Source organism: Thalassophryne amazonica, chromosome 15 (assembly GCF_902500255.1).
Source record: "Thalassophryne amazonica chromosome 15, fThaAma1.1, whole genome shotgun sequence".
Classification (NCBI taxonomy): Eukaryota; Metazoa; Chordata; class Actinopteri; order Batrachoidiformes; family Batrachoididae; genus Thalassophryne; species Thalassophryne amazonica.
In genome coordinates, this window is record NC_047117.1 from 23,144,260 (window position 1) to 23,170,576 (window position 26,317).

The following is a 26,317-nucleotide window of genomic DNA, read 5'->3' on the forward strand; positions in this document are numbered from 1 at the left end:
GCCTGTACTTCTGCTGTTTGCTTGTTGCTCTCTGCACAGTCACAAGTTCTCACCTGCACTGAACATATGCTCGCTCATATAGGAGTGTAATCACCATGAAGCATGCCACACAGAGAATCTGGAGAGTGTGTGAGAAGAGTGTGTGTGTGTGCAAAGGAAGATGGGTATGTGTGAATTTCAGAAAGAATACAAACCTGATGATGATTTGAGAAATCTTTGTCTGTTCCACCAATTTCCACCAAATGTGACATGTGGATAACGATGGACACCCCCAATTAAAAAGTTTTTTTTTTTTTTTTTTAGTAAAAGTTAAGGAAATTGGGGTAAAAATTCAAAATTCAAAATTGTCAGTTGGATTTGCCCCACTTTTGGCACAAATTAGGAGGTGGGTTCTGGAATTGTCCAAGAAAAGGCAAATTTGCTAACGTACATCATTTGGGTGACGATTCAACATTAGCTTTAGGAATTTATTACTTTAAAGGTAAAGGTCAAGGAATTTAATTTTCAACCTGATTTGGACCAAATGTTCCACACACTTGGGTGGATTCCAGAACTGCCCTGGCAAGGTCAACCCTCTGGTTGACCTTATCTGGGTGAAGGTCATGGGTACCGGGGTCAATTGCCAAATTGCCACAGCTCTTACTTTCTTCATGCTGGCGGGTACTATTACAAAGTTATAGTATATTTGAAATTCATGTATGTGCACGCTGTACTGTGTTCAAAATAAGTTTTGTGAGCTTACCTAATAACGAGGAGCCAGCTGTGTGGCCATCAAAGACCTGAACAAAGTCTGCACAGACCTCAGGGACCAGGTCAAAGAAGGTGAAAGTCAGTCGGACTTTCTCTTCACCAGGTACTGTGATGAACCCACTGATGGAGGAAAAAAAAATGAATGCACACAAATCAATAATCAAACACTAACAAACTGACAACAAGCACAACAGAGAGGTTCCATCAGTCAGTTAGATGAAGTGTCATTGATATGTTGTCTCTCATGGCCACAACATCCACCCAGCAGTCTTTAGGCGGTGTGAAGGCTTTATGTGAGTGACTGTTGTCCCATAAGATGATGTGCGCTGCGTTACCTGGTACAACGCCCCATTCTGGTAGTTCTGCTGAGGGAAGCCGGGTGTCAGCAGATCCCCTGGTCACCTTGCAGAAAGCCGCCGGCTCCTGCTATTTCTAGAAATGGAGATGGAGGGCACATTAGCTCCACAAATACCTCAAGGATACCAACATCACCCACCCCGCTCCTCTAACGCTCACCCACCCCGCTCCTCTAACGCTCACCCACCCCACTCCTCTAACACCCACCCACATCGCTCCTCTAACGCTCACCCACCCCGTTCCTCTAGCACCCACCACATCGCTCCTCTAACGCTCACCCACCCCGCTCCTCTAACGCTCACCCACATCGTTCCTCTAACGCTCACCCACCCCGTTCCTCTAACACCCACCCACCCCGCTCCTCTAGCACCCACCCCACATCGCTCCTCTAACGCTCACCCACTCCGTTTCCTCTAACGCCCACCCACCCACTCCTCTAATGCTCACCCACATCGTTCCTCTAACGCTCACCCACATCGCTCCTCTAACGCTCACCCACCCCGCTCCTCTAACACCCACCCCCCCGCTCCTCTAACGCTCACCCACATCGCTCCTCTAACGCTCACCCACCCCGCTCCTCTAACACCCACCCACCCCGTTCCTCTAACGCTCACACCCACATCGCTCCTCTAACGCTCACCCCACCCGTTCCTCTAACGCTCACCCACATCGCTCCTCTAACGCTCACACCCCATCGCTCCTCTAAACGCTCACCCACCCCGCTCCTCTAACGCCCACCCACCCCGCTCCTCTAACGCTCACCCACATCGTTCCTCTAACGCTCACCCACCCCGTTCCTCTAACGCTCACCACATCGCTCCTCTAACGCTCACCCACCCCGTTCCTCTAACGCTCACCCACATCGCTCCTCTAACGCTCACCCACATCGCTCCTCTAACGCTCACCCACCCCGCTCCTCTAACACCCACCCACATCGCTCCTCTAACGCTCACCCACATCGCTCCTCTAACGCTCACCCACATCGCTCCTCTAACGCTCACCCACCCCGCTCCTCTAACACCCACCCACCCCGCTCCTCTAACGCTCACCCACATCGCTCCTCTAACGCTCACCCCCCCCGCTCCTCTAACACCCACCCACATCGCTCCTCTAACGCTCACCCACATCGCTCCTCTAACGCTCACCCACCCCGCTCCTCTAACACCCACCCACCCCGCTCCTCTATACGCTCACCCACATCGTTCCTCTAACGCTCACCCACCCCGTTCCTCTAACGCTCACCCACATCGCTCCTCTAACGCTCACCCACCCCGTTCCTCTAACGCTCACCCACATCGCTCCTCTAACGCTCACCCACCCCGCTCCTCTAACGCTCACCCACCTCGCTCCTCTAACGCTCACCCACCCCGCTCCTCTAACGCTCACCCACATCGCTCCTCTAACGCTCACCCACATCGCTCCTCTAATGCTCACCCACCCCTCTTTCCATTACCCTACCTGGCACTTCACCCAGCACCCATACGACCTGCAACAGTCACCTTCCAGGTCAATGATGCTCAAATTCAGCATTTTCTCAGAGTGAAGGTCATTTCTTCCGAACTCCTCTCATCATTTTACCTGATGTGCTTTCCGGAGCCACAGCTTTATAATGAGCCTTGAATCCTTGGTCTGTCTTTCTTTCATTTGTGTCAAAGTAGACCATCATGTGGTTTTCCAGTGACACCACCGGCTTAGGCATGGTATAGCCACAATATTTTCCTAAAAAAAAACAACAAAATCCATTAGACTCTCCCTGAAACAAAAGAAGGCACTTGTGGAAAAATGTTCAAAAGACTGATTATTTACTTAAGCACAAAGAAATCATTAAATTGCATATGAGGTTTTGATACCGAGACACCGGCAGGATTGTTGAGAGGCGAGCAGCATCAGAAAACAGAACTGAGTGGAGCCGGCTGTGTGGTTCAGTCTGCCTACGGGTGGATGGACTGATTTGGGCATTACATCAATGCTCAGTCCCTTCGGGCTTGGACGGACGGACAGCGCTGCACCCTGAGGGATCTGCTGTTCACAGCATTGTGTGTTTGTGTATTGCGTGTGTAGGTGAGTGAGTGACGTGTTTACTTCCTCTTAAACTGTATCCGTTTTAACAGGTGTGATGCTCCTGAGAACACAGAGGCAGAGAATGTTCTCCAATCCACACAGTGCATGCTATCTATCTATCTATCTATCTATCTATCTATCTATCTATCTATCTATCTATCTATCTATCTATCTATCTATCTATCTATCTATCTATCTATCTATCTATCTATCTATCTATCTATCTATCTATCTATCTATCTATCTATCTATCTATCTATCTATCTATCTATCTATCTATCTATCTATCTATCTATCTATCTATCTATCTATCTATCTATATGTGTGTGTGTGTGGCAATATGTATATGTTTACACACACACACACACACACACACACACACACACACACACACACACACACACACACACACACACACACACACACACACACACACACACACACACACACACACACACACACACACATATAGATGTGTGTATAAACATATGCTACTATATATATTGCCACACACACACACACACACACACACACACACAATCTTAATAATTACTACTAGTTAGTAGTTTGCTGTTGGAACAATCTTATCTTCTGCATGTATATGATAATCTTGTTTGAGCAAATTATTTAATGATTTTGCAGGTATTCATATTAACTATTCAGTATAAGATTTTTCTTGCAAAGTATTTATGATTGGAATTTATTATTATCTTGTCTACCTAAGATAATATCAGATTCTCACAAAATATCGACAAAATATCGGCTTATTCACAAAAGACAATCTTGTTTCCACAAGGCAATTGTCTTGCGCACACAAAATAATAATTTGTTCAAATAAGATGCTTATCCTGTGATAACAGAATTTTTGTCTTTATTGCACAAGATAATAATTCATTGTAGGAATATTTATCTTGTGTGAACAAAACTGTCCTCTTATTTATCTTGTGTGCACAAAACTGTTCCCTTAAATTATTTAACTTGTGGGAACAAAACTGTTCCCTTAAATTATTTAACTTGTGTGAACAAAGCTGTTCCCTTAAATCAATCAATCAATTTTTTTTTTTTATATAGCGCCAAATCACAACAAACAGTTGCCCCAAGGCGCTTTATATTGTAAGGCAAGGCCATACAATAATGATGTAAAACCCCAACGGTCAAAACGACCCCCTGTGAGCAAGCACTTGGCTACAGTGGGAAGGAAAAACTCCCTTTTAACAGGAAGAAACCTCCAGCAGAACCAGGCTCAGGGAGGGGCAGTCTTCTGCTGGGACTGGTTGGGGCTGAGGGAGAAAATGATTTAACTTGTGTGAACAAAGCTGTTCCCTTAAATTATTTATCTTGTGGTAACAAAACAGTTCCCTTAAATTATTTAACTTGTGTGAACAAAGCTGTTCCCTTAAATTATTTATCTTGTGGGAACAAAACAGTTCCCTTAAATTATTTAACTTGTGGGAACAAAACTGTTATCTTAAATTATTTATCTTGTGGTAACAAAACTGTTCCCTTAAATTATTTATATCGCGGGAACAAAACTGTCCCTTAAATTATTGATCTTGTGGGAACAAAACTGTTATCTTAAATTATTTATCTTGTGGTAACAAAACTGTTCCCTTAAATTATTTAACTTGCGGGAACAAAACAGTTCCCTTAAATTATTTATCTTGTGGGAACATAATTATATGTTGTTCCCACAAAACATGTTATGTGCCTGCAGGTAATTTTTTTTGGGGGGGGGGGGGGGGGGGGGGCGTTGGCTACTTTGCAGTATGTTTTCCACTTTGGTGGAAGTTAGAGCTGATTTTGTTTTTTTATTTATTGTGGCCTCTCTTGGACTCACCGATGACTCCCAGCGAGTCTCTGAGTGTGACAGCGTCTGCTGTGCAGAGTTGGGTGTCCTCCAAAGCAAACTCTTCAAACCACAGATGGATCACCTGAAACAGAAGTGAGTAGAGGTGTTTCATCTGTATTTTTATGTTTAATTTTTTTAATTGAAAAGTCGATAAGCGAGGTCGGCTGCTGAGAAACAAGGCTAGGAAGGCTCAGTGTGAAATGTGAGCGTGTGCACGTGTGTGAGACTGTTGTGTGCATTCATCTGTGCACAGGCAGGTCTGTGGAGCCATGTGTGTCTGTCTTTGTGCAAAAGGAAGGATGATACAAGCAGTGGCTGCAGCAGGCAGGCAGGCAGGCAGGCAGGCAGGCAGGCAGGCAGGCAGGCAGGCAGGCAGGCAGGCAGGCAGGCAGGCAGGCAGGCAGGCGGCCATGCTGCCAGAGAAGAAAAAATGAAGGATTTTCTTTTCTCCTGTGGGTGTGAGCAGAATGACGGAGACCAGGCAGCCATCTGTGTGTGACACTGCCACTGCATTCAGTCCTGGTCTCTTTGGCCTGACATAAGACAGTTTCCGCATAACTGGCCAAACTCTGCTGATAATTACACAGCGTTCACAAACCCTTTAAAAGACCTTTTATGAACATAAGTGTAAGACTTAATTACAGTGGATCTGGAAAGTATTCACAGTGCTTCACTCTTTCCACACTTCCTGTAACAACCTTATTCCAAAATGGATGAAATTAATTTTTTCCCTCAAAATTCTACTCACAACACCCCATAACAACAACGTGAAAAGTTTTTTTTAATTTATTAAAAATAAAAAATAAATAATAATAATAATAAAAAAAAAAAAACTAAGAAACCCCATGTACCTAAATATTCACAGCTTTTGCAATGAAGCTCAAAATGGAGCTCAGGTGCCACCTTCCAGCAGGACAATGACCCTAAGCACACAACCCAGACCTGAATCCGATTCAACATCTCTGGAGAGATCTGAAAATGGCTGTGCGTTCTTGCTCCCCCGGTGACCCTTGATTGGAATAAGCATTATATACATTTTTTTTAAACTTCTGCCAACTTGTTCTGAACGACATTGCTCTACTTACTACATGCTAATGATTACAAAGCAGGTTGCTCGCATTATTTCATTTCAGTTTTGAGCATACGTTGAGATTTTTGTAACTTCTTTGATGGCAGATCCTTTCATTGTTTTTTACTGTTTTTTTTCCAAAAGAGTCTTGATTTCTCAAACTGCATTTATTTTGAGTCAATTTAGAGAAATCAGAACACTATTTTACTGCTTGAAGTGTGGAAGAGGATTCGTGCTGATTCCCATCACCTTGCCGGGGTTCACAGTGATGTGCCAGGCGCAGCTCTTGCCGTTGTCATAGCTACTGGGGTAATTCCAGCTGGTGAAGGTGCCCGACTCTCCCGACAGCTCCTGAGGACCGCCACACCCTGAGTCCACTCCTGAGAGTGTGTGTGCCAAGACAGAGGGGAAGACAACACTTGTTAACCAGATTACGACATTGCTGCAGAGAGATAAGACATGAACAACAGCAAACTGGCAAATACACAAACCATAATACTGCAAGAAAGAGGGAAAATTAGCCTTTACCATAAAATGATTATCCGCTTGTTTTTCCACATCCAAGTCAAAACTAGAACACATACTCAGTGCAACAACTACACCTTCATGCTGATTCATTCTTTGTGATTTAGTTATTAAATAATATGAACTTTGTGTGGCCTTGACAGTTGATCAGTTCTGCCCAAAAATTAACCAATTCATCCTTTACTAACACATGAGTCTTTACAGACCTGGTGCATCCCGTCTTACCGTATGGTTGTGACCTAAGACGAGTATCTACGGACAATCGTTGTGTAGTGCTGGAATGACTGTGTCAAGAATGGTGAGACTCTAGTGATGAGTATCACTTACGTATTGGTGGAATGTCAGCTACAACATTTGCGTTTGGCCTTTCAAGGTCACCTGAGGTCAAAGGTTATGTAACCAACTGAAAGCCAATATACGATTTTGTATTAGTGTTTAATCCTGATTCCTCTGCAGTAACCACTGGTGTGTCCATTACTCAGAATAGATTTTCTAAATTAAATTAGATATATTTAAAGTTACCCAAGGTCAGAGGTCATCTGACTAACAGAAAGATGATATATGATTTCATATTCATGTTTTATAATCACCATGAATCTCACTGCTTAATGGGGCCCAGTGGCGGCGCCAAGGGGGGCTTGGGGGGTCTTAAGCCCACCTAATAATGAGCCAAGCCCCCCCTCAGCCCCCCCAATAATTCTGCCAATAATGTGAATAGCGACTGACATATTTGTGGATCTCAACTGCAGTTTTGCACTGAGAATGTCTCATTATTGCGTAACTGAGCAAAGTGATGAATGTGTGTGTTCGGTGATCCACCAATGCTGAATCACCCTTCACAAACAAAATGTTGTTTTGCAAATAAACATTTATTTGTAAAAACCCACACACAAGTTACAAATCAGAAATTTGTGTTTGTGGATCTCAAAGCACGTGTACAAATCAAAGGATATTTGTAAATCACCCTCTGTGCATTTGCAAGTATTAATGAGACAAATTTAACTCCATATTACGGCCACTCTTAAAACTTCACTTATCTTTATTTATACCTACACTCAACAAAAATATAAACACAACACTTTTGGTTTTGCTCCCATTTTGTATGAGATGAACTCAAAGATCTAAAACTTTTTCCACATACACAATATCACCATTTCCCTCAAACATTGTTCACAAACCAGTCTAAATCTGTGATAGTGAGCACTTCTCCTATGCTGAGATAATCCATCCCACCTCACAGGTGTACCATATCAAGATGCTGATTAGACACCATGATTAGTGCACAGGTGTGCCTTAGACTGTCCACAATAAAAGGCCACTCTGAAAGGTGCAGTTTTGTTTTATTGGGGGGGGGATACCAGTCAGTATCTGGTGTGACCACCATTTGCCTCATGCAGTGCAACACATCTCCTTCGCATAGAGTTGATCAGGTTGTCAGTTGTGGCCTGTGGAATGTTGGTCCACTCCTCTTCAATGGCTGTGCAAAGTTGCTGGATATTGGCAGGAACTGGTACACGCTGTCGTATACGCCGGTCCAGAGCATCCCAAACATGCTCAATGGGTGACATGTCCGGTGAGTATGCCAGCCATGCAAGAACTGGGACATTTTCAGCTTCCAAAAATTGTGTACAGATCCTTGCAACATGGGGCCGTGCATTATCCTGCTGCAACATGAGGTGATGTTCTTGGATGTATGGCACAACAATGGACCTCAGGATCTCATCACGGTATCTCTGTGCATTCAAAATGCCATCAATAAAATGCACCTGTGTTCTTCGTCCATAACAGACGCCTGCCCATACCATAACCCCACCGCCACCATGGGCCAGTCGATCCACAACATTGACATCAGAAAACTGCTCACCCACACGACACCACACACGCTGTCTGCCATCTGCCCTGGACAGTGTGAACCGGGATTCATCCGTGAAGAGAACACCTCTCCAGCATGTCAAACGCCAGCAAATGTGAGCATTTGCCCACTCAAGTCGGTTACGACGACAAACTGGAGTCAGGTCGAGACCCCAATGAGGATGACGAGCATGCAGAGGAGCTTCCCTGAGATGGTTTCTGACAGTTTGTGCAGAAATTCTTTGGTTATGCAAACCGATTGTTTCAGCAGCTGTCTGAGTGGCTGGTCTCAGACGATCTTGGAGGTGAACATGCTGGATGTGGAGGTCCTGGGCTGGCGTGGTTACACGTGGTCTGCGGTTGTGAGGCTGGTTGGATGTACAGCCAAATTCTCGCCTTTGGAGATGGCTTATGGTAGAGAAATGAACATTCAATACACGAGCAACAGCTCTGGTTGACATTCCTGCTGTCAGCATGCCAATTGCACGCTCCCTCAAATCTTGCTACATCTGTGGCATTGTGCTGTGTGATAAAACTGCACCTTTCAGAGTGGCCTTTTATTGTGGGCAGTCTAAGGCACACCTGTGCACTAATCATGGTGTCTAATCAGCATCTTGATATGGCACACCTGTGAGGTGGGATGGATTATCTCAGCAAAGGAGAAGTGCTCACTATCACAGATTTAGACTGGTTTGTGAACAATATTTGAGGGAAATGGTGATATTGTGTATGTGGAAAAAGTTTTAGATCTTTGAGTTCATCTCATACAAAATGGGAGCAAAACCAAAAGTGTTGCATTTATATTTTTGTTGAGTGTATGTCCAAGTTTACTGAACTTGCAATCATTCTAAGTGATGTGTGTGTGCATTGATACCACATTTTGAGGAGCACGGGTGACTAAAACATATACCTTGGTATTTATAAAGCAATTTACTATATATTGTTCATTTCGACGACATTTTGTGGAGCCCCTCCAACCTTTACCCCAGCCCCCCTCAGCCCACCCAACAAAAATTTCCTGGCGCCGCCACTGATGGGGCCATTCTACATACTCTTGTTGGACAGGCATTGGGGAAAAAAAGTTTAAGCTGTGACCTTGACTTTTTGTAGATTTTTCTCAAAATCAAAGAACTCTGGCCTCAGCTGAAAATCATGAAAAACATTCATCACTTTTGATCCAATTTGGTTCAAAATTCTTTGAGATATTTTATTCATACACACACACACACACACACACACACACACACACACACACACACACACACACACACACACACACACACACACACACACACACACACACACACACACACACACACACACACACACACACACACACAAATGGAAAGACACAAAGAACCAAAAACAGTACCCCTGTATGCACTTCTTTATATGGGTGTAAAACAAAACTTAAATATCAATGGGAAACCACTGGAACCAACATGGATTACAGAGGAAGTGATCACCTCCAGAAGTAAGCAGCATGCACACTTTTGCTGATGCTCATGCTTTCCTTTGATGTAGCATCCTCTAGTTCAGCGTCCCGCTGTAATAAACAACAGTAATTGTTGTCTTTCGGGCAGAACATGGACACCATCGTTCCGCCTGTGTAAATCAAATTGTAATTTTTTTGCGATGATGATGCGTTCAACACATTTTGTATTTTTTGCACGCGCCATGTCGTGGTGAACGTGTACAACGACAGACAAGGCAACTGTTCTCGGGCTCACGCGTCACTGCAGCGTGTCAATGACTTGTAATGACAAAGCAAACTGTTTGAGCTGATATTCACTGCCCAGCTTCACTCTGAATGTCCAAAACCCAAACAAAGACAAAGCACGGCGGAGGAAATGTGTCTGCTCTCACAGCGCACCGGCTGCACCAACCATTTTTCACAGCATATGGTCAGGATCAATGATGGCCTGCCCAAATGAAAAAGCAAATTGGAACGAGATGGAGGAGAGGAAGAGGAGGAATTACTTTGTGTATGATATTAAACACTCCCACTGTGTCACACGTATGACTGTCTGTCTCAGAAAGACTGATAACACATCCGTTATTATTGCGAAATTACACTTGCACCTTCTATCCAAACACAAGAGCGCTCACGTCTGCTTTTTTTCGTTGCACCTTTTCTTTTCTGCATGCATCTGAATGTAGTTCCCACAAAGGGTTGGAATGGGAGGTTTAATATTCCTGTGAATCTTAAAATAATTTGAGAAACATTTGTTTGTTTGTTTGTTCCACGAGGTGCTTTGTCCAATTTCCACCAAACCTGTTGTGTGCATGTAGGATGACCCCAGAATTGACCCCAAAATTTAGGGGTTTGTTTCAACAAAAGTCACGATAGTTGGGCTCAGACATCACAATGGAAGTTTTGTTTTTGCTTTTTTTAATCGCTGAAGTCCATCACACTTGGCACACATATGTTAGTGGGTTCTGGAATTGCCCATGTGAGGTTAAATTTGCCAAAGGTCGATGACTTGGGTTTAAGTTTTTGGGGTCAAAGATCATATTTTTTAGTTTTTCACTCTGATTTGCATCAGATGTAGCATAGATATACGAGGGTAGTTTCGAGATTTGCCCAGGTGAGATCTAATTTACCAACTGGATAGAATGAGAATGAAGAATCCTTGATCCTCGATCCAAAGCTCAGTGATTAGGATCAAGATCTTGGGGATAAGAACAAAATTTAAGCTTTTCACTCACATTTGAACCAAACCTGACACACATACTGGGGTCAGTTCTAGAATTGCCCAGACAAGGTTAAAGCTGGCAAATGTCAACCGCTGTGGTCAAGGTAATTGAGATCAACCTTTAAAATTTGTTTTTCACACTTACTGCAGGGAGGCGCATTTACTGATTTGTATGAGACATAGATTTTTAATTCAATTTAAACTTTATTTAACCAGGTTAGTCCCGCTGAGATCGAGATCTCTTTTGCAAGGGAGACGTGGACAATTGTAAAGTTTCCAGTTCATCTAACCTGCATGTGGGAGGAAAGCAGAGCACCTGGAGGAAACCCACTCAAACACAGGGAGAACATGCAAACTCCACACAGAAAGGCCACAGGTGGGAATGGAACCCATGACCTTCTTGCTGTGAGGCAACAGTGCTAACCACTAAGCCACCGTGATGCCTAGATAAAATTTAATAGACAATCAGACAGACAGATGATTAGCCCCAATCACAGTTTATTAGTCAGGTTTCCTAGTTCTTGATTGGCTGAGCACCCCTTACTTAGCTAATTAGTAGTTGGTGGACTCGGGGTAGTCGGAAAACCTGCAGGACAGATGACCTCCAGATGATGTGTTTTTACGTTGGTCTGAGCCCAACCCCCATCAAGTTCCATAAACTTTTTTGTGTAAACTTAGGAACAAATAGACAAATAGGTAAAAAACTAAACATACTTAGTCAAGGTAATTGCATAAACATTTTGTGTAGATGTGGATGATGTAGATTTTTCCTTTGGTGAAAGTATGCACTTATTAACTGAGTCCCACTGCTTCAACAATGTTTTACACAAACTGTTATCTCTAGATTCAATTCTTTAAAAAAAACTGAGTAAAATTATTACCTTAAAGAATATATGACATTCAGATTCTACAAAAATAAATTAGGAGGACATGGCAGATTAACAAATGAATTTAATATAGGATTACTAGAACTTATGCATTTTCTTCCATTCCCATTGACAAAAAAGACGTTTTTAAATGAGGGCCAGCAATTTTCTTGCCTATAAAAACCAAAATGCGGACAAGAGCCTAATTTGTGTTTATTTTAAACATTTATTTAGTGATTTATTTATTCATTTAATTCCAATTATAAATCACAAATCACACACAAAAGCCAATATAATAATATTAATACTACTACTAATATTTTTTGTGAATTTCTCCCTTAATATTTTAGAAGCTTTGCGCTACAGTTAGTGTTTGTCAACTAAACAGAAAAAGCCAGATCACACAAAATGCTGAGTTGTTCATATATACAATATTTCAATTGTACAACTGAAATTTTAATGATAAAAATGTGAACCTGTAAAATATTTGTTTTAATTGTTTCAGCATGAATGTAAACTACACCATTAATTTTCAACACATTAATGTAATGTGACAGTTTACTATATAAACCTTTCATTATTATAATTATTATATCATTTTTCTCTTGAAGCAGACACACTCACCTTCTTCGGTAGACGAGTCAGATTTGTCAGTGAAGTAGATGACCATAAGAGCAATGCAGATTGCGGTAACAGCCACGAAGAGAAATATCAGGCCCTTCTCCAAAGTGCTCAGTTTCTTGGAGCGATGGTGGTTCTTCTCTGCGTCCATTCTCACCAACAAATAACCAAATGATTTCAAGAAGGAGAGCAGCTCTGCCTGAACTTTGGCAGCACAGATGAACTTTGTCCTCCCTAAAGTCATAAACTTGAACTACAAGTACCAGTTAATTGGACCTGATAACTCCCATGTCTCAATCAAAGAGTCTAACTTGGATCAGCTTATAGAGTATGAATCACCATTTATTCTGTATAGCTAAACCTGTTGAAGGTCTAAGTCCTTGGGGTGGTTTGATGGTGCTGGGGTGTGCCTGACAGTACATGCAAGTAACAACCTTTCTATAACTCTGCTGTACAACCAGTGTAAACCCCTTTGTGCGTACTGTGAAGTCTATGTCCGCCACAGGCATGAACTAAGTGGAAGTGATTCATATATATATATATATATATATATATATATATATATATATATATATATATATATATATATATATATATATATATATATATATATGGCATTTCAAATACAAAAAGTAAACCAGGCTTCTCAATATAAAAATTTCTAAAATTATCTTCCTTAGACTCAAACTGAAAGTAAATCTCTATAACTTGATATAAATGAATTAAAATCTTACATAGATCTTACATGGAAGTCACACATAAATTACATAAAAGGAAAAATAGCGAAAGCCATTGCTGTTTTGCATAAAGTAAAATATTAATTAAATAGTTATGGATTATTAACATTGTACAATTAATTGATTGTCCCATATTTAACTTATTGTGTAGAAATTTGGGGATCAACATATATAACTTATATACAACCTTTGTTTATTCTGCAGAAAAGGGCTTTAAGGGTGATTAGCAACAGGGGTTTTAGAGATCCATCTAATCCATTGTTCATTAAGTATAGGGTACTTAAATTTCGTGATTTGGTCGATTTGAAAATATTACAAACAATGTACCAAGCTAATAAAAATGCTTTACCAACAAACATTCAAAATATGTTTGAGAAAAGAGTAAGTAGTTATAAATTGAAAGGAATAGAAGTCTTTAGAAAACCAAGATTTAGAACCAAAGTAAAGGAATGGAGTATTGCAGTAAATGGTGTAAAATTATGGAACAATCTCAACAAAGAAATTAAAGAATTAAGGTCGCTTAAATTATTTAAAAAACGTATTAAACTAGATGTATTAAGTAAGTATGAAACTATGAAATAAGTCAGTGGGCTGTAAGGAAGTCAAAAAGGTAATTTGTTAATAATGTTAAAAATGTTTTCAGTTTAAAAATGTAACCTGTCAGAGATGTAATCTATTAAATAATGGTCATAATTATGAAATACGTCAGTGGTATGTGACAAATTAAAGAAATACAATCTGTTAAATAATGTCGAATACTGACGCTGGATATTGAAAGATTGTATTGTAAAAAGGGGCAGAAAATATAACACTTGTTCTTCTCTCTGCTCCTTTTCATTCTGGTAATTGAGATGCTTTATTTCTGCTTTTCTGTTTTTTTTTTCTTTTAAATGAATGAAATAAAATTCTAAAAGCCAAGATGATGGGTTGCATAAGTAATCAGCCCCTTTGGTATAATACCTGTAAATAATCAGTTTAATTGCTAGTTTTCTTCAGACAAGTCAGGGGATGGATACATCAACATTTCCAAGTCAATGTATATGCTTGAACTTTATTTACATCAGTTAGGAAGAAATACAAACAGTGTGGCACTCTATGGTAAATCTGTGTGGAGTAGACAGTTCTCAAAAACTGAGTGACTGTGCAAGAAGGAGAAGAGTGAGGAAAGACACCAAGACACCCAGACAACCCAGAAGAAGTTACAGGCTTCTGTGGCTGTGATTGGAGAAATGCATAGTGCATGGTTTGCATTTTGTATCCCAAGTTATACAGCTTCATGATGAAGTGGCACAGAGGAGAGTTTTATTAAAAAGAAGACCTGAAAGTTCAGCTACAATTTGCCAGAAGGTAGGGGAAACTGGAGCACAGTGGATCAGAAATGTTGTCTTGTGGCAGCATAAACACAGTATGCATAGGTTTAGGTCATTCTATTTTGGATTTAATAGAGCAAGTTATTGTTTATAAGGCTGTGTTATTTATTTTGCTCCAAGTGTAATTTACAGGTGTTTAAAATCGATTTGAAAATTTTTGATTCACTGTGCCCCACACACTAATTCACAGGGCACAGTGAATCAACTTAGAATATAATGAAAAAACACACGATTATAAAGATTTCTTCAAAATTATTAAATATATGCTGATGCATATACAAACTATAATCCAGCAAACCAGCTATGTAATATGTGTGTCTTATATAGTGATATAAGTCCTTTAGAAACTATTATAAATACAACTGCCACAATTTTTGTTCAAATGTGAAAACTGTTGTTTATATACACAAATTATAGAAATAATTCATGGAAAAATAAATGTATAAGCTTCAACAAGTAATATTTGTCATCCACTTGATACTGGGGCTTAGTAAATCACTTTCTAGACTGATTCACTGAGCCCTGATTCACTGTGCCTGAGGGAATGTGACACACGAGTCATGTTATCAAATAGGTGATAGTCTGGAGAAGACAACACATGCTTATCAGTTGGACGGGGAAGTCTTCTAACTAATAATTTTTTTGGGCTACCTTTCCTCTGTTGTGAGAAATAAATACAAAGACACTGACATCCACAAATTTACTTTTGATAGGAAAAAACTGACTTAACTTGCCACTTAGTTTTACCAATAATGTATCCAAAAACAAAACACTAATTTATAAGGGGGATGTCTTTATGCATAAAAATATGGCATAAATGCTGCAAATATATATGTAGTTTTGCAGATATAGCTACTGATTCACTGTGCCCCGTGATTCACTGTGCCCCAGTTTCCCCTACATCTGAGATGCAAGCCTAGATTTAATGTTTTGTTGAAAGAAAACTCTCCTTTCTACCACTTAGTTCATTTTTTTAGTCATGCTAATGCTCTCCAGAAACATTTACTGAAAAAAAGTCTGAAGGACCTAAATCACATGGTGAGATGCTGAAGAGCTTCGCTCGTTCATGTCTGTGACATATACATATTACAACAGATGATGTAAAGACTGTTACTTTAATAAAATAAGGAATCAGTGCCTCAACACAATGACAGCAGTTACCTGTTATGAACTGCAACTGGATTAAATACATAATTTAGGAGGACTTCGGAACATGTTTCTCAATATTCTCCTAATACTTGCTCCAAGGAAAGACGAATGTTTCAATAGATTATAATAATAAAGTATATTTTACTTATCAACTCATATTTTATAAATACAACTGAAGAAATAGCCTAAAATACTTAGCTGAAGATTTAGAAGATTATACTGTGTATATACTTCATTACGCTTAATTTAATAAATTTTTTGAAATATATTTTTTATGCATTGTTATTTTGGGAAATGGCAACAAGATTAGAGTGGATTTATCCATGAGAATTTCACTACTCTCATCTTAAATCCCATTATGCATAGTGTGGAGACTACAACCACTCCAAGCGTGAACTAAGTTGAAATTGTATCACCAAAAATGATGAAATACATAAAATATATAGTGCATCTGGAAAGTATTCACAGCGCTTCACGTTTTCCACATTTTGTTATGTTACAGCCTTATTCCAAAATGGATTAAATAATTTTCTTCCCTCAAAGTTCTACACACAATACCCCATAATACCAATGTAAAAGGTTTTTTAGGAGATTTTTGAAAATTTATTAAAAATAAAAAACAAAGAAATCACATGTATTCAAACTAAGAAATTGTGTTTCTGCTTGAGATGTTTCTAGAACTTAGAGTCCACCTGGGGTAAATTCAGCTGATTGGACATGATTTGGAAAGGCACACACCTGTCTACATATAAGGTCCCACAGTTGACAGTGCATGTCAGAGCACAAACCAAGCTTCATGCTCTTGGTCTTCAAAGGAATTGTCTGTAGAACTCCAAGACAGGATTGTCTCAAAGCACAAATCTGAGGAAGGGTACAGAAACATTTCTGTTGCTTTGAAGGTCCCAATGAGCACAGTGGCCTCCATCATCCATATATGGAAGATGTTTGGATCCACCATTCTTCCTAGAGTTGGTCGCCCATCTAAAGTGAGCGATCAGGGGAGAAGGGCCTTAGTCAGAGCTCCAGCATTCCTCTGTGGAGAGAGGAAAACCTTCCAGATGGACAACCATTTCTGCAGCAAACCACCAATCAGGCCTGTATGGTAGAGTGGCCAGACAGAAGCCACTCCTTAGTACAAGGCACATGGCAGTCCACCTGGAGTTTGCCAAAAGGCACCCGAAAGACTCTCAGACCGTGAGAAACAAAATTCTCTGGTCTAATGAGACAAAGATTGAACTCTTTGGTGTGAATGCCAGGTGTCCAGTTTGGAGGAAACCAGGGACCATCCCTACAGTGAACCATGGTGGTGGCAGCATCATGCTGTGGGGATGTTTTTCATCAGCAGGAACTGGGAGACTAGTCAGGATTGAGGGAAAGATGAATGTAGCAATATACAGAGACATCCTGGATGAAAACCTGCTCCAGAGCGCTCTTGACCTCAGACTGGGGTGACGGTTGATCTTTCAGCAGGACAATGACCTTAAGCACACAGCCAAGATATCAAAGGAATGGCTTCAGGACAACTCTGTGAATGTCCTCGAGTGGTCCAGCCAGAGCTCAGACCTGAATCTGATTGAACATCTCTGGAGAGATCTGAAAATGCTTGTGCACTGACACTCCCCATCCAACCTGATGGAGCTTGAGAGCTGCCATAAAGAAGAATTGGAAAAACTGCCCAAAGATAGGTGCACCAAGATTGTAGCATCATATTCAAGAAGACTTCAGGCTGTAATTGCTGCCAAAGGTGCATCAACAAAGTATTGAGCAAAGAGTGTGAATACTTATATACATGTGTTTCCTTATTTTTTTATTTTTAATAAATTTGCAAATATTTAAAAAAAAACTTTTTTCATGTTGTCATTATGGGGTGTTGTGAGTAGAATTTTTAGGGGAAAAACAGACTCCATTTTGGAATAAGGCTGTAACATAACAAAATGTGGAGAAAGTGAAGTACTGTGAATACTTTCCAGATGCACAGTAAGTCAGAGAGGTCTTGATAGGATTTAAAACGTAGCAACGGGAGCAGTATGACATCAGATGAACTCAATATTCCAGCCAAGAGATCATGTCATCTGGACTAACCAATCTATTGAAAGGGTGTTTGGAGCAAAATGGAACATCCGCTGTACAATACAGACAGCTGATGTCAGAGGACACGATTTTCAAAAGGAGAATTTTCATGTAATGTGTTTTCATCAGACTTGTCTCGTGGTCTCCGTCTGGATATATTACAATCTGAAGCAACAATCTGTCTGCGTTTGCCTTTAAAACATTGTTTTCCTCTTAAGGACAATTCCTTCCATTTTGTTTTTTGTCTCAGAAAGCTGCTTATCTCTCCACAGGAGAACTGAACACAGACGCATTACTCTTTCTGTCTCTAGAGAACGGCCGAAGCTGCTGTTTAACATAATCCTAACAAATCTATTGATGTGTGGTGTTTTTGTGCTCTGCCCCTTCTCTATATCATTTTTATCCATTTGCGTTGGATCTTCACACTCGATGATTTATGGGCGCATCTGTCAGCCATCATAAAGCAGTCTCTTATTAGACAAGGAAGGTGACCTTTGTGCACACGTGTGAACACGTGGCAGTTTTTGCACAAATATACATTATGACAAAGGGTGCAAGGCCACACGTCAATGTGTCACACGTTGAACAAACAATGACGCGCTGTGAAACGCTGCTGACAAACTGGCAGACAGAAAGAAAGGATGGTCCGCTGCGACAAAACGGCGAACGTTCATGCAGACAAAAGGGGATGCTGCAGAAAAGTGGAATTGTTTGATAAAAGAACGCGCACTCACGAACTAACGCTGCAGCACAAACAAATGTAGGCCACATATTCCACCGGGAATTCAGCGGCCACCAGGAGTCTGACTTGCAGCTAATACAATGTGAGGATAAATAAGAAGAGGGAAGCGGCGGCACATCATTCCACACAGCTGGACTTTAATCACCTCACTGTTAGTGGATTGAGATGCTTCATTATCCTGTAACATCATCATCGAGGAACGAGAGTGGACGTTGGGTCAGAGAGAAATGAAAGCTCTGGAAAAGAACAGGAGCCAGGAGGGAGATGTTGAAGGAAAAAAGAACCAAGAGAGATAATTAAGGAAAATTATTGTGATAAATTTGAGATTTGTGAAATCTCAAAACATGATCTGCAAATAGACAAGTCATCTGCTCAAACTAGAGCTAATATGCCACAGAGTGTCTGTGGTTTGATTCCAGTATTGGTTTGCATGCACACTGAAGCTCATATGTTTTTAAATCTAATTGGGTCACTACAAGCTGCAGATCTGAAATCCCAGAAGCAGGACAGCAACTTATCTGTAGGTCTTCAATTAGAGATAACAAACGCCAGTCCTGAATTCCCCCCAAGAATGCAACACTGTGGTTACCCACAATGTTTACACGTTAGACATATTATAAAACAAGACATCTGTAGCTACATTCAAATAAGATGTCAAAAAAAAAAAAAAAAAAAAAGCCCATAAAACTACTCAGTCAAATTTACAAATCTAAAGTGGCCTGTGGAGCAAATAATGCATTTTAGAGACAAATTTGAAGGATTTATAACCATCTGTTCCAAATGCTGTGTGATCATTTCTCACATGGCTTGATGTTTTAATGACAGAGACATGTACACATTCAGCCTGACAGCACGCTCACCTCCGTACTCCACAAGCAAGTGCCATATACACCCTGCAGCAGTGGTGATTATTATTCTACAGTGCTACAGAAATAAAATGATATTTTGTTATTTTGCAGCGAGTGTGACTTCCTACCAAGACTATTTCAGGCTTTATGGGTTTTTTTATGTTGCTGATAACCTGTTCGTTATTCTTTTTAAAAATGTAATATTTGTATTTTTCCCACACTGCTCAATGTACATGTATTTAGAATTCTCAGGAAAAATATGGAAAAGAACAAGATGGCAGCAATTTATGCAGAAATGCAGGTTGCACACTATTATAGCAAACTGCTGAATCTGTGAGAAAAATCACCATTGGTCAAGTGTGTATGTGCATATCTACATTTGGCAGAGTTGCCAGTTCTATTTATTATAAGTGGCTGTTGTTTTTGGGTGAAGTCACATGTAATTTTTGGGAGTGATGTGTTGCATTCTTGGGGCCTTGTTTGTTAACAAAAATACATTACTTTGATTGAACAAACTCCAAATTGTCAAATATGTCCACTGACTGTCAATCACACACTACATTAACACCATAATCAGTAAACTATCACTGCCACTGGAAAGTTGCACAAATCGAGTGGTGAATGCTTGAAATTTAGAAATTGTCACTGATGCTGTCTTATAATAACCCCCTATTACCCCGGTGTTATTTACTTTTTTATTATTAATCATTACTACTACTACTACTACTACAACCCCAATTCCAATGAAGTTGGGACATTGTGTAAATTGTAAATAAAAACAGAATACAATGATTTGAAAATCCTATTCAACCTATATTCAACTGAATACACCACAAAGACAAGATATTTAATGTTCAAACTGATAAACTTTATTGTTTTTGTGCAAATATTTGCTCATTTTGAAATGGGTGCCTGCAACACGTTTCAAAAAAGTTGGAACGGGGCATCAAAAGACTGGGTAAGTTGATGAATGCTCAAAGAACACCTAACTGGAACCAGGTGAGTATTACGATTGGGTATAAAAGGAGCATCCCCAAAAGGCTCAGCCATTCACAAGCAAAGATGGGGCGAGGATCACCACTTTGTGAACAACTGCATGAAAAAATAGTCCAACAGTTTAAGAACAATGTTTCTCAACGTTCAATTGCAAGGAATTTAGGGATTCCATCATCTACAGTCCATAATATAATCAGAAGATTCAGAGAATCTGGAGAACTCTGTACACATAAGCAGCAAGGCCGAAAACATTGAATGCCTGTGACCGTCGATCCCTCAGGCGGCACTGCATTAAAAACCAACATCATTGTGTAAAGGATCTTACCGCTTGGGCTCAGGAACACTTCAGAAAAACCATTTTCTGTTAACACAGTTCGTCACTACATCTACAAGTGCAAGTAAAACTCTACCATGCAAAGCGAAAGCCATACATCAACAACATCCAGAAACACCGCCGCCTTCTCTGGGCCCAAACTCATTTGAAATGGACAGATGCATAGTGGAAAAGTGTGCTGTGGTCTGATGAGTCCATGTTTCAAATTGTTTTTGGAAATCATTGACGTCATGCCCTCTAGACAAAAGAGGAAAAAGATCATCCAGATTGTTACTGTTACCAGCGCAAAGTTCAAAAGCCAGCATCTGTGATGGTATGGGGGTGTGTTAGTGCCCATGGCATGGGCAACTTACACATCTGTGATGGCACCATCAATGCTAAACGTGTTCTGCATGTGTTACAACAGCGTGGCTTCATAATAAAAGAGTGCAGGTACTAGACTGGCCTGCTTGCAGTCCAGACCTGTCACCCATTGAAAATGTGTGGCGCATTATGAAGCGCAACATACGACAACAGAGACCCCGGACTGTTGAACAACTGAAGTCATACATCAAGCAAGAATGTGAAAGAATTCCACCAACAAAGCTTCAACAGTTAGTGTCCTCAGTTCCCAAACGCTTATTGAGTGTTATTAGAAGGAAAGGTGATATAACACAGTGGTAAACATACCACTGACCCAGCTTTTTTGAAACATGTTGCAGGCATCCATTTCAAAATGAGCAAATATTTGCACAAAAACAATGAAGTTTATCAGTTTGAACATTAAATATCTTGTCTTTGTGGTGTATTCAATTAAATATAGGTTGAAGAGGATTTGCAAATCATTGTATTCTGTTTTTATTTACATTTTACACAACGTCCCAACTTCATTGAAATTGGGGTTGTACTACTACTATTACTACCATTGCTTATGTGTATAACAATGAAAAAAATGTCTATACTTCTGTGTCCCCTGTCTTTCTAATGTGCTACATAACAGTATGAAAAACATATATACATATACTGAGAGTGTCACAATTTCTTGCATGTGTGTGAGTTATGGCAATGATACAATAGGTATCATAATACTTAGGTGCCAATTCGGTACAGATCTCTATTCTTAAGAAATGTGATTCTACAAGCACTGGAATTTGACACTGCAATACATGTTGACATTTGCTTGCTTTTGTGAATACTTCTAGAGAATGAGTATCATAAATTCTATTTATTTATTTTCCAGTGAGCCACACTGCATACTTGGTCATTAAATAATTAAAATACTTTTGAAGTTAACTAATTCCTTCCCATTTATCTTTCACAACTCCAGACTTGACTGCATAAAAAGTGGCAAAAATATTTTTGCATTAGGGTAGAGTGATGCCTTTGTTATATCACAACCAGGCAGTCACACTCTTCTTGCTATCTTGGATTTTTTTTTTGTTCGTGCTCAGCATGAAAATTGCACACTATCTTGACTTCCATGCCCACCAGGCCAGCAACAGACCTCTCTGAGCTGAGTAGACGAGCATCTGGATGGGATTCTTGGCTACAGGACGTCAAGATTCCCTGCCCGGCTCCGGCTACCTTTTGCCTTGCAAACGACTGCCACATATCAACAGCTAAACATACAAATAATGATGCACCCCATCTTTAATTTTTGCCCTATTTGAATGCCACTCCTTAAAGTACATATTCATCTGTTCTTTGATCTCCAGGAAAGTTTCTGCTGGTCTGCCACTTTCCTGTCTCGCGCCTGCTTGAAATGGAGATGACGTAAAGTAATACTGAGATTAGGTCAACAATATATTGCAGCCTCTGCTGAATGAAAGCAGTGCTATATTTTTTTCCACCTTGTCTATAAATAATTGAATTTGAACTTTATAGATTCTAGACTTTAAACCTCGATTTGCATATTGCAGGAATTAATATTGAAATATTGTGAGCATTTATTTGTTTTCCCAACTCTATAGCTGAAAAGGTGCACAGTACACCTCCAACGAAGGCAAATTTTAAAAGGCCTGTTCATTAATTACACACAGCGAAACACTCGCCGGATGAATTTTGAAAGCTGGAGTTGAATCCTCTGACAACTTTGGCAGCGGGTGCTATTTGTCCGTGTTTCTCGTCATAAATCTTCCTCTGTACTAACCACTGATGACGGCCAAATCTAATCTGCACTTCCAAATGAGAACCGGTCATAACGACACAGTGAGGTGCGGCGTTATGAAAAATTAAAGCACTGCTAATTAAAGCAAGGATAAAAGAAGCAGAATTGTGTCCAATCTCAAGGCCAGAAGAAACCGACTGAGTCAGTCACAAAAGAAAAAAAAAACCTCTCTATTCTCGCTAGCCATGAAGCTCAGTTTGGTGATTTGACACATCCGGCACCTCGATAACAAAGCAGACATTGTAAAGTGTGCACTGCAGTAACCACAGTACACTTAATACACACATGTATCAGGTGAGGATCAAAGTAACACTTTGTCCTCTGATCCCTCTGGATCAAACGAGGAATAAGGCATTAACCTCATCATCCTGAGCTGCTTTTTGACAGGTCGTGACATTCCGCGGCATATGCTTGGGGTGCAGACGACTTGTATTTTTTTTCATCCTGCAATCACATGCTGACATTAAGAGGAATTGACGTGCTCGCTAAGACAATAACAGCAGTCTCCTAAAATCAGTGTTACACCAGTCAGGATGACAAATTGAAAGTGAAAGGAAGCATTAACTGTCACAATGTGATGTAAAGAAAGTAATGCTGTGTGCATGACACAGCAGTCACACTCAATAGTCTGAAAATAAAAGGATATGAAGGTCGTGAAAACCTAAAGTGAAACGTGAAAATCTATTTTAAATGGGAGTACTATTTTAATATACCATAATTTTCTGAGTATGTCTTTTTTTCCACTTTGGGAAGTCCTGCAACATATACTCCAGTGCAGAAAAAATCACACAATCGTTATTAATAATAACAATTATAAAGACTATTTCTATAGGATGTTCCAAGGAATCAAAGCAACTCTAATAATTAAAGAATATATAAAAGGACACTACAACAATGCACAAAAACCAACATTAAAGTACTGATAATACAGAAAAAAGGGGCGAATTATACTCCAGTGCATTTTATTTATGTGTTTGTCCTCTTCAAGAGGCATATTTTTTAGCTGCGCCTCTATTCTGGTGTGATTTATACTTCGGAAAATACGGTACTAAACACTTAAATATGACAAAGAATGGAGTAGCTACATTATTTCTTTATAAGTGTAGTTTTTAAAATAGATAAGTTTTCAAACAATTTGTACGTTTCCCTAACATTAAGAATAGATTTTGATTTTTTTTTTTTTACCAATTTGATTTTAACATTTAATAAAAAAATATCTTGTGCAGATTTTGAAAATGGTGCTCCCTTTATGGTTTAGAAACTCTCCTTTGTATAGTAAACATTATTTGTAACATTTTTACTTTATCTATCTGGTATTCCTATTTTTAAAATCTTGTAACAAATAATAGAAAGGAGATATTTTGTTTTGCTCATTCCAGAAAAAGATGCAAAATGTAGGCATTTAGTTGCAAAACAAAGAAACAAAAAAGCCCTCTCTCTTTTTGCTATGCAAAAACTCCAGATGGTATGATCAAACTTGTATCTTTGTTCCACCGACAACACAACCCAGAAAAAAATAATGTACATATTCTTCTAAGAAATACATCCGGGATGAGCTTTTTCTTTGACTTAGGAATGTTCTTCACAGAAACACCTTGACTGTCCCAAATCTGTTGGAGATCATCAACATGGACATCTGCCAGCCATAAAAGTAAGAAAGAAGAAAAACAAAATACTGGATTCATGTAAAAGTTTAAAAGTGAAGTGTTACTTGCTGGTGAAATCTGCAAACTTCATTCTGGTTCGATAAAAATGAATGAAGTTGTCAGCAAACTCTCACAGAGCTCCTTGTTTGAGACCAAAAACTAAAATTACAAACACCTGAGAGTTTTTTTCTTGTCCTAAAATTCAAAATTGTTTTGTATATCAGAAATGTGGTTTACACGCCAATCAGATATAATCCCAGCCCTGTCCTGTAGGGGGCAGATTTGTTTCACATTGTGTTTTTATCTACAGTTTGTATAGTGAACTGTTAGTGTACCATCAAATATATTTGGCACTTTATGTTAAATATTATCAACGCCTCACAGTTCTATATCTTTATGTCCACACGAGTATGAATTCTCCACCAGAAGCTAAACTCAGATCAGAAATGATTGGTTTTAGAAGTCCACCTCTGGAGAGACAGCTGTTCTCAGAGTGGTCCGTGGATCATTGGTGGTCCATGAGCAACCTCTAGTGGTCTACTGATATATTGGTAAAATGTCACATTTTAAATTAATATCATATTCTAACTCAAGCGTGTTTCACAAACTGGTTAAAAATGACTCCAAAGTATAATAGGTAGTATCACATATGTATTATTTTTATTACTAAGTATATCTAAATCCAAAAAAATTCAATTGCTTGCTTTTGGATGCTCATACAGCTGACCATTTTATGACCATTTTGCGACAAAATCAAAAACTATCAGCATCATCAACTGAAAAGATGAATGGTTGCCTTAAGACAGGATCAATTAAAGAGAAAGTATTTAAACTGGTTAAGTGGTCCTTGATCTGAAAAAGTTTGAAAAACACTGGGTTAGAATGAGCTGGTTTGCTCTATGTGAAACACACACACACACACACACACACACACACACACACACACACACACACACACACACACACACACACACACACACACACACACACACACACACACACACACACACACACACACACACACAGTCTGGAGGAAGACAGACATATGCCCTCTGTGGTGGGAAAGGAGGCATTGTAAGTGTTACCTCCTTCCTAATAAATGCAACATGCAGGGAAACAGGTTGTTTGGAGACCTGAAAATATGTTTTTGCAGACGTCATCGTCTCAGTATGTAGGCTATTTTTGGCTACAAACATTCACATCTTCTTTTTTTTTTTTTTTTTGCAGACACCCTGGGGGCCACATGCATTCAACTCTGTAGATTCATACAGCAGCATCGGCAAGCAAGCTAACGTCATCTAATTCAGGCAAAGAAAACTCAAAACCATACTATACTCATGTTTATCAGTAATGTTAGTGACCTGCTCAACAGGATTAGATTAGAGATTAGATTAGATTAGATTAGATAGAACTTTACTGATCCCTTGGGAAGACTCCCTCAGGGAAATTGAGGTTCCAGCAGCATTGCATAGCAGCACACAGGGTAAGAAGCACACAGAGTATCAAAAGTGAAAGTTAAAAAATAAAAAGTTTGCAAATATAAATATAAACACACAATATAAATACCAGACATACTGATCATTACTGGTTTACTGGCTACTACTGTTCCTCTCATTCCCGACCTCTATCTTCCT

At 39.8% G+C, this 26,317-nt stretch overlaps 1 protein-coding gene across 1 annotated transcript; it reads right to left on the reverse strand.

Moving 5' to 3' along the window:
• Positions 1-1,132: 1,132 nt before the first annotated feature.
• On the reverse strand, positions 1,133-12,804 carry LOC117525868 (procollagen C-endopeptidase enhancer 1-like). Its single transcript, XM_034187802.1, has 5 exons — positions 12,649-12,804; positions 6,336-6,466; positions 5,006-5,099; positions 2,686-2,826; positions 1,133-1,182 (listed from the first exon to the last, which is right to left on the reverse strand). The coding sequence occupies exons 1-5, from the start codon at positions 12,794-12,796 to the stop codon at positions 1,133-1,135; spliced, it is 564 nt and encodes a 187-aa protein (XP_034043693.1). The 5' UTR covers positions 12,797-12,804.
• Positions 12,805-26,317: the final 13,513 nt, after the last annotated feature.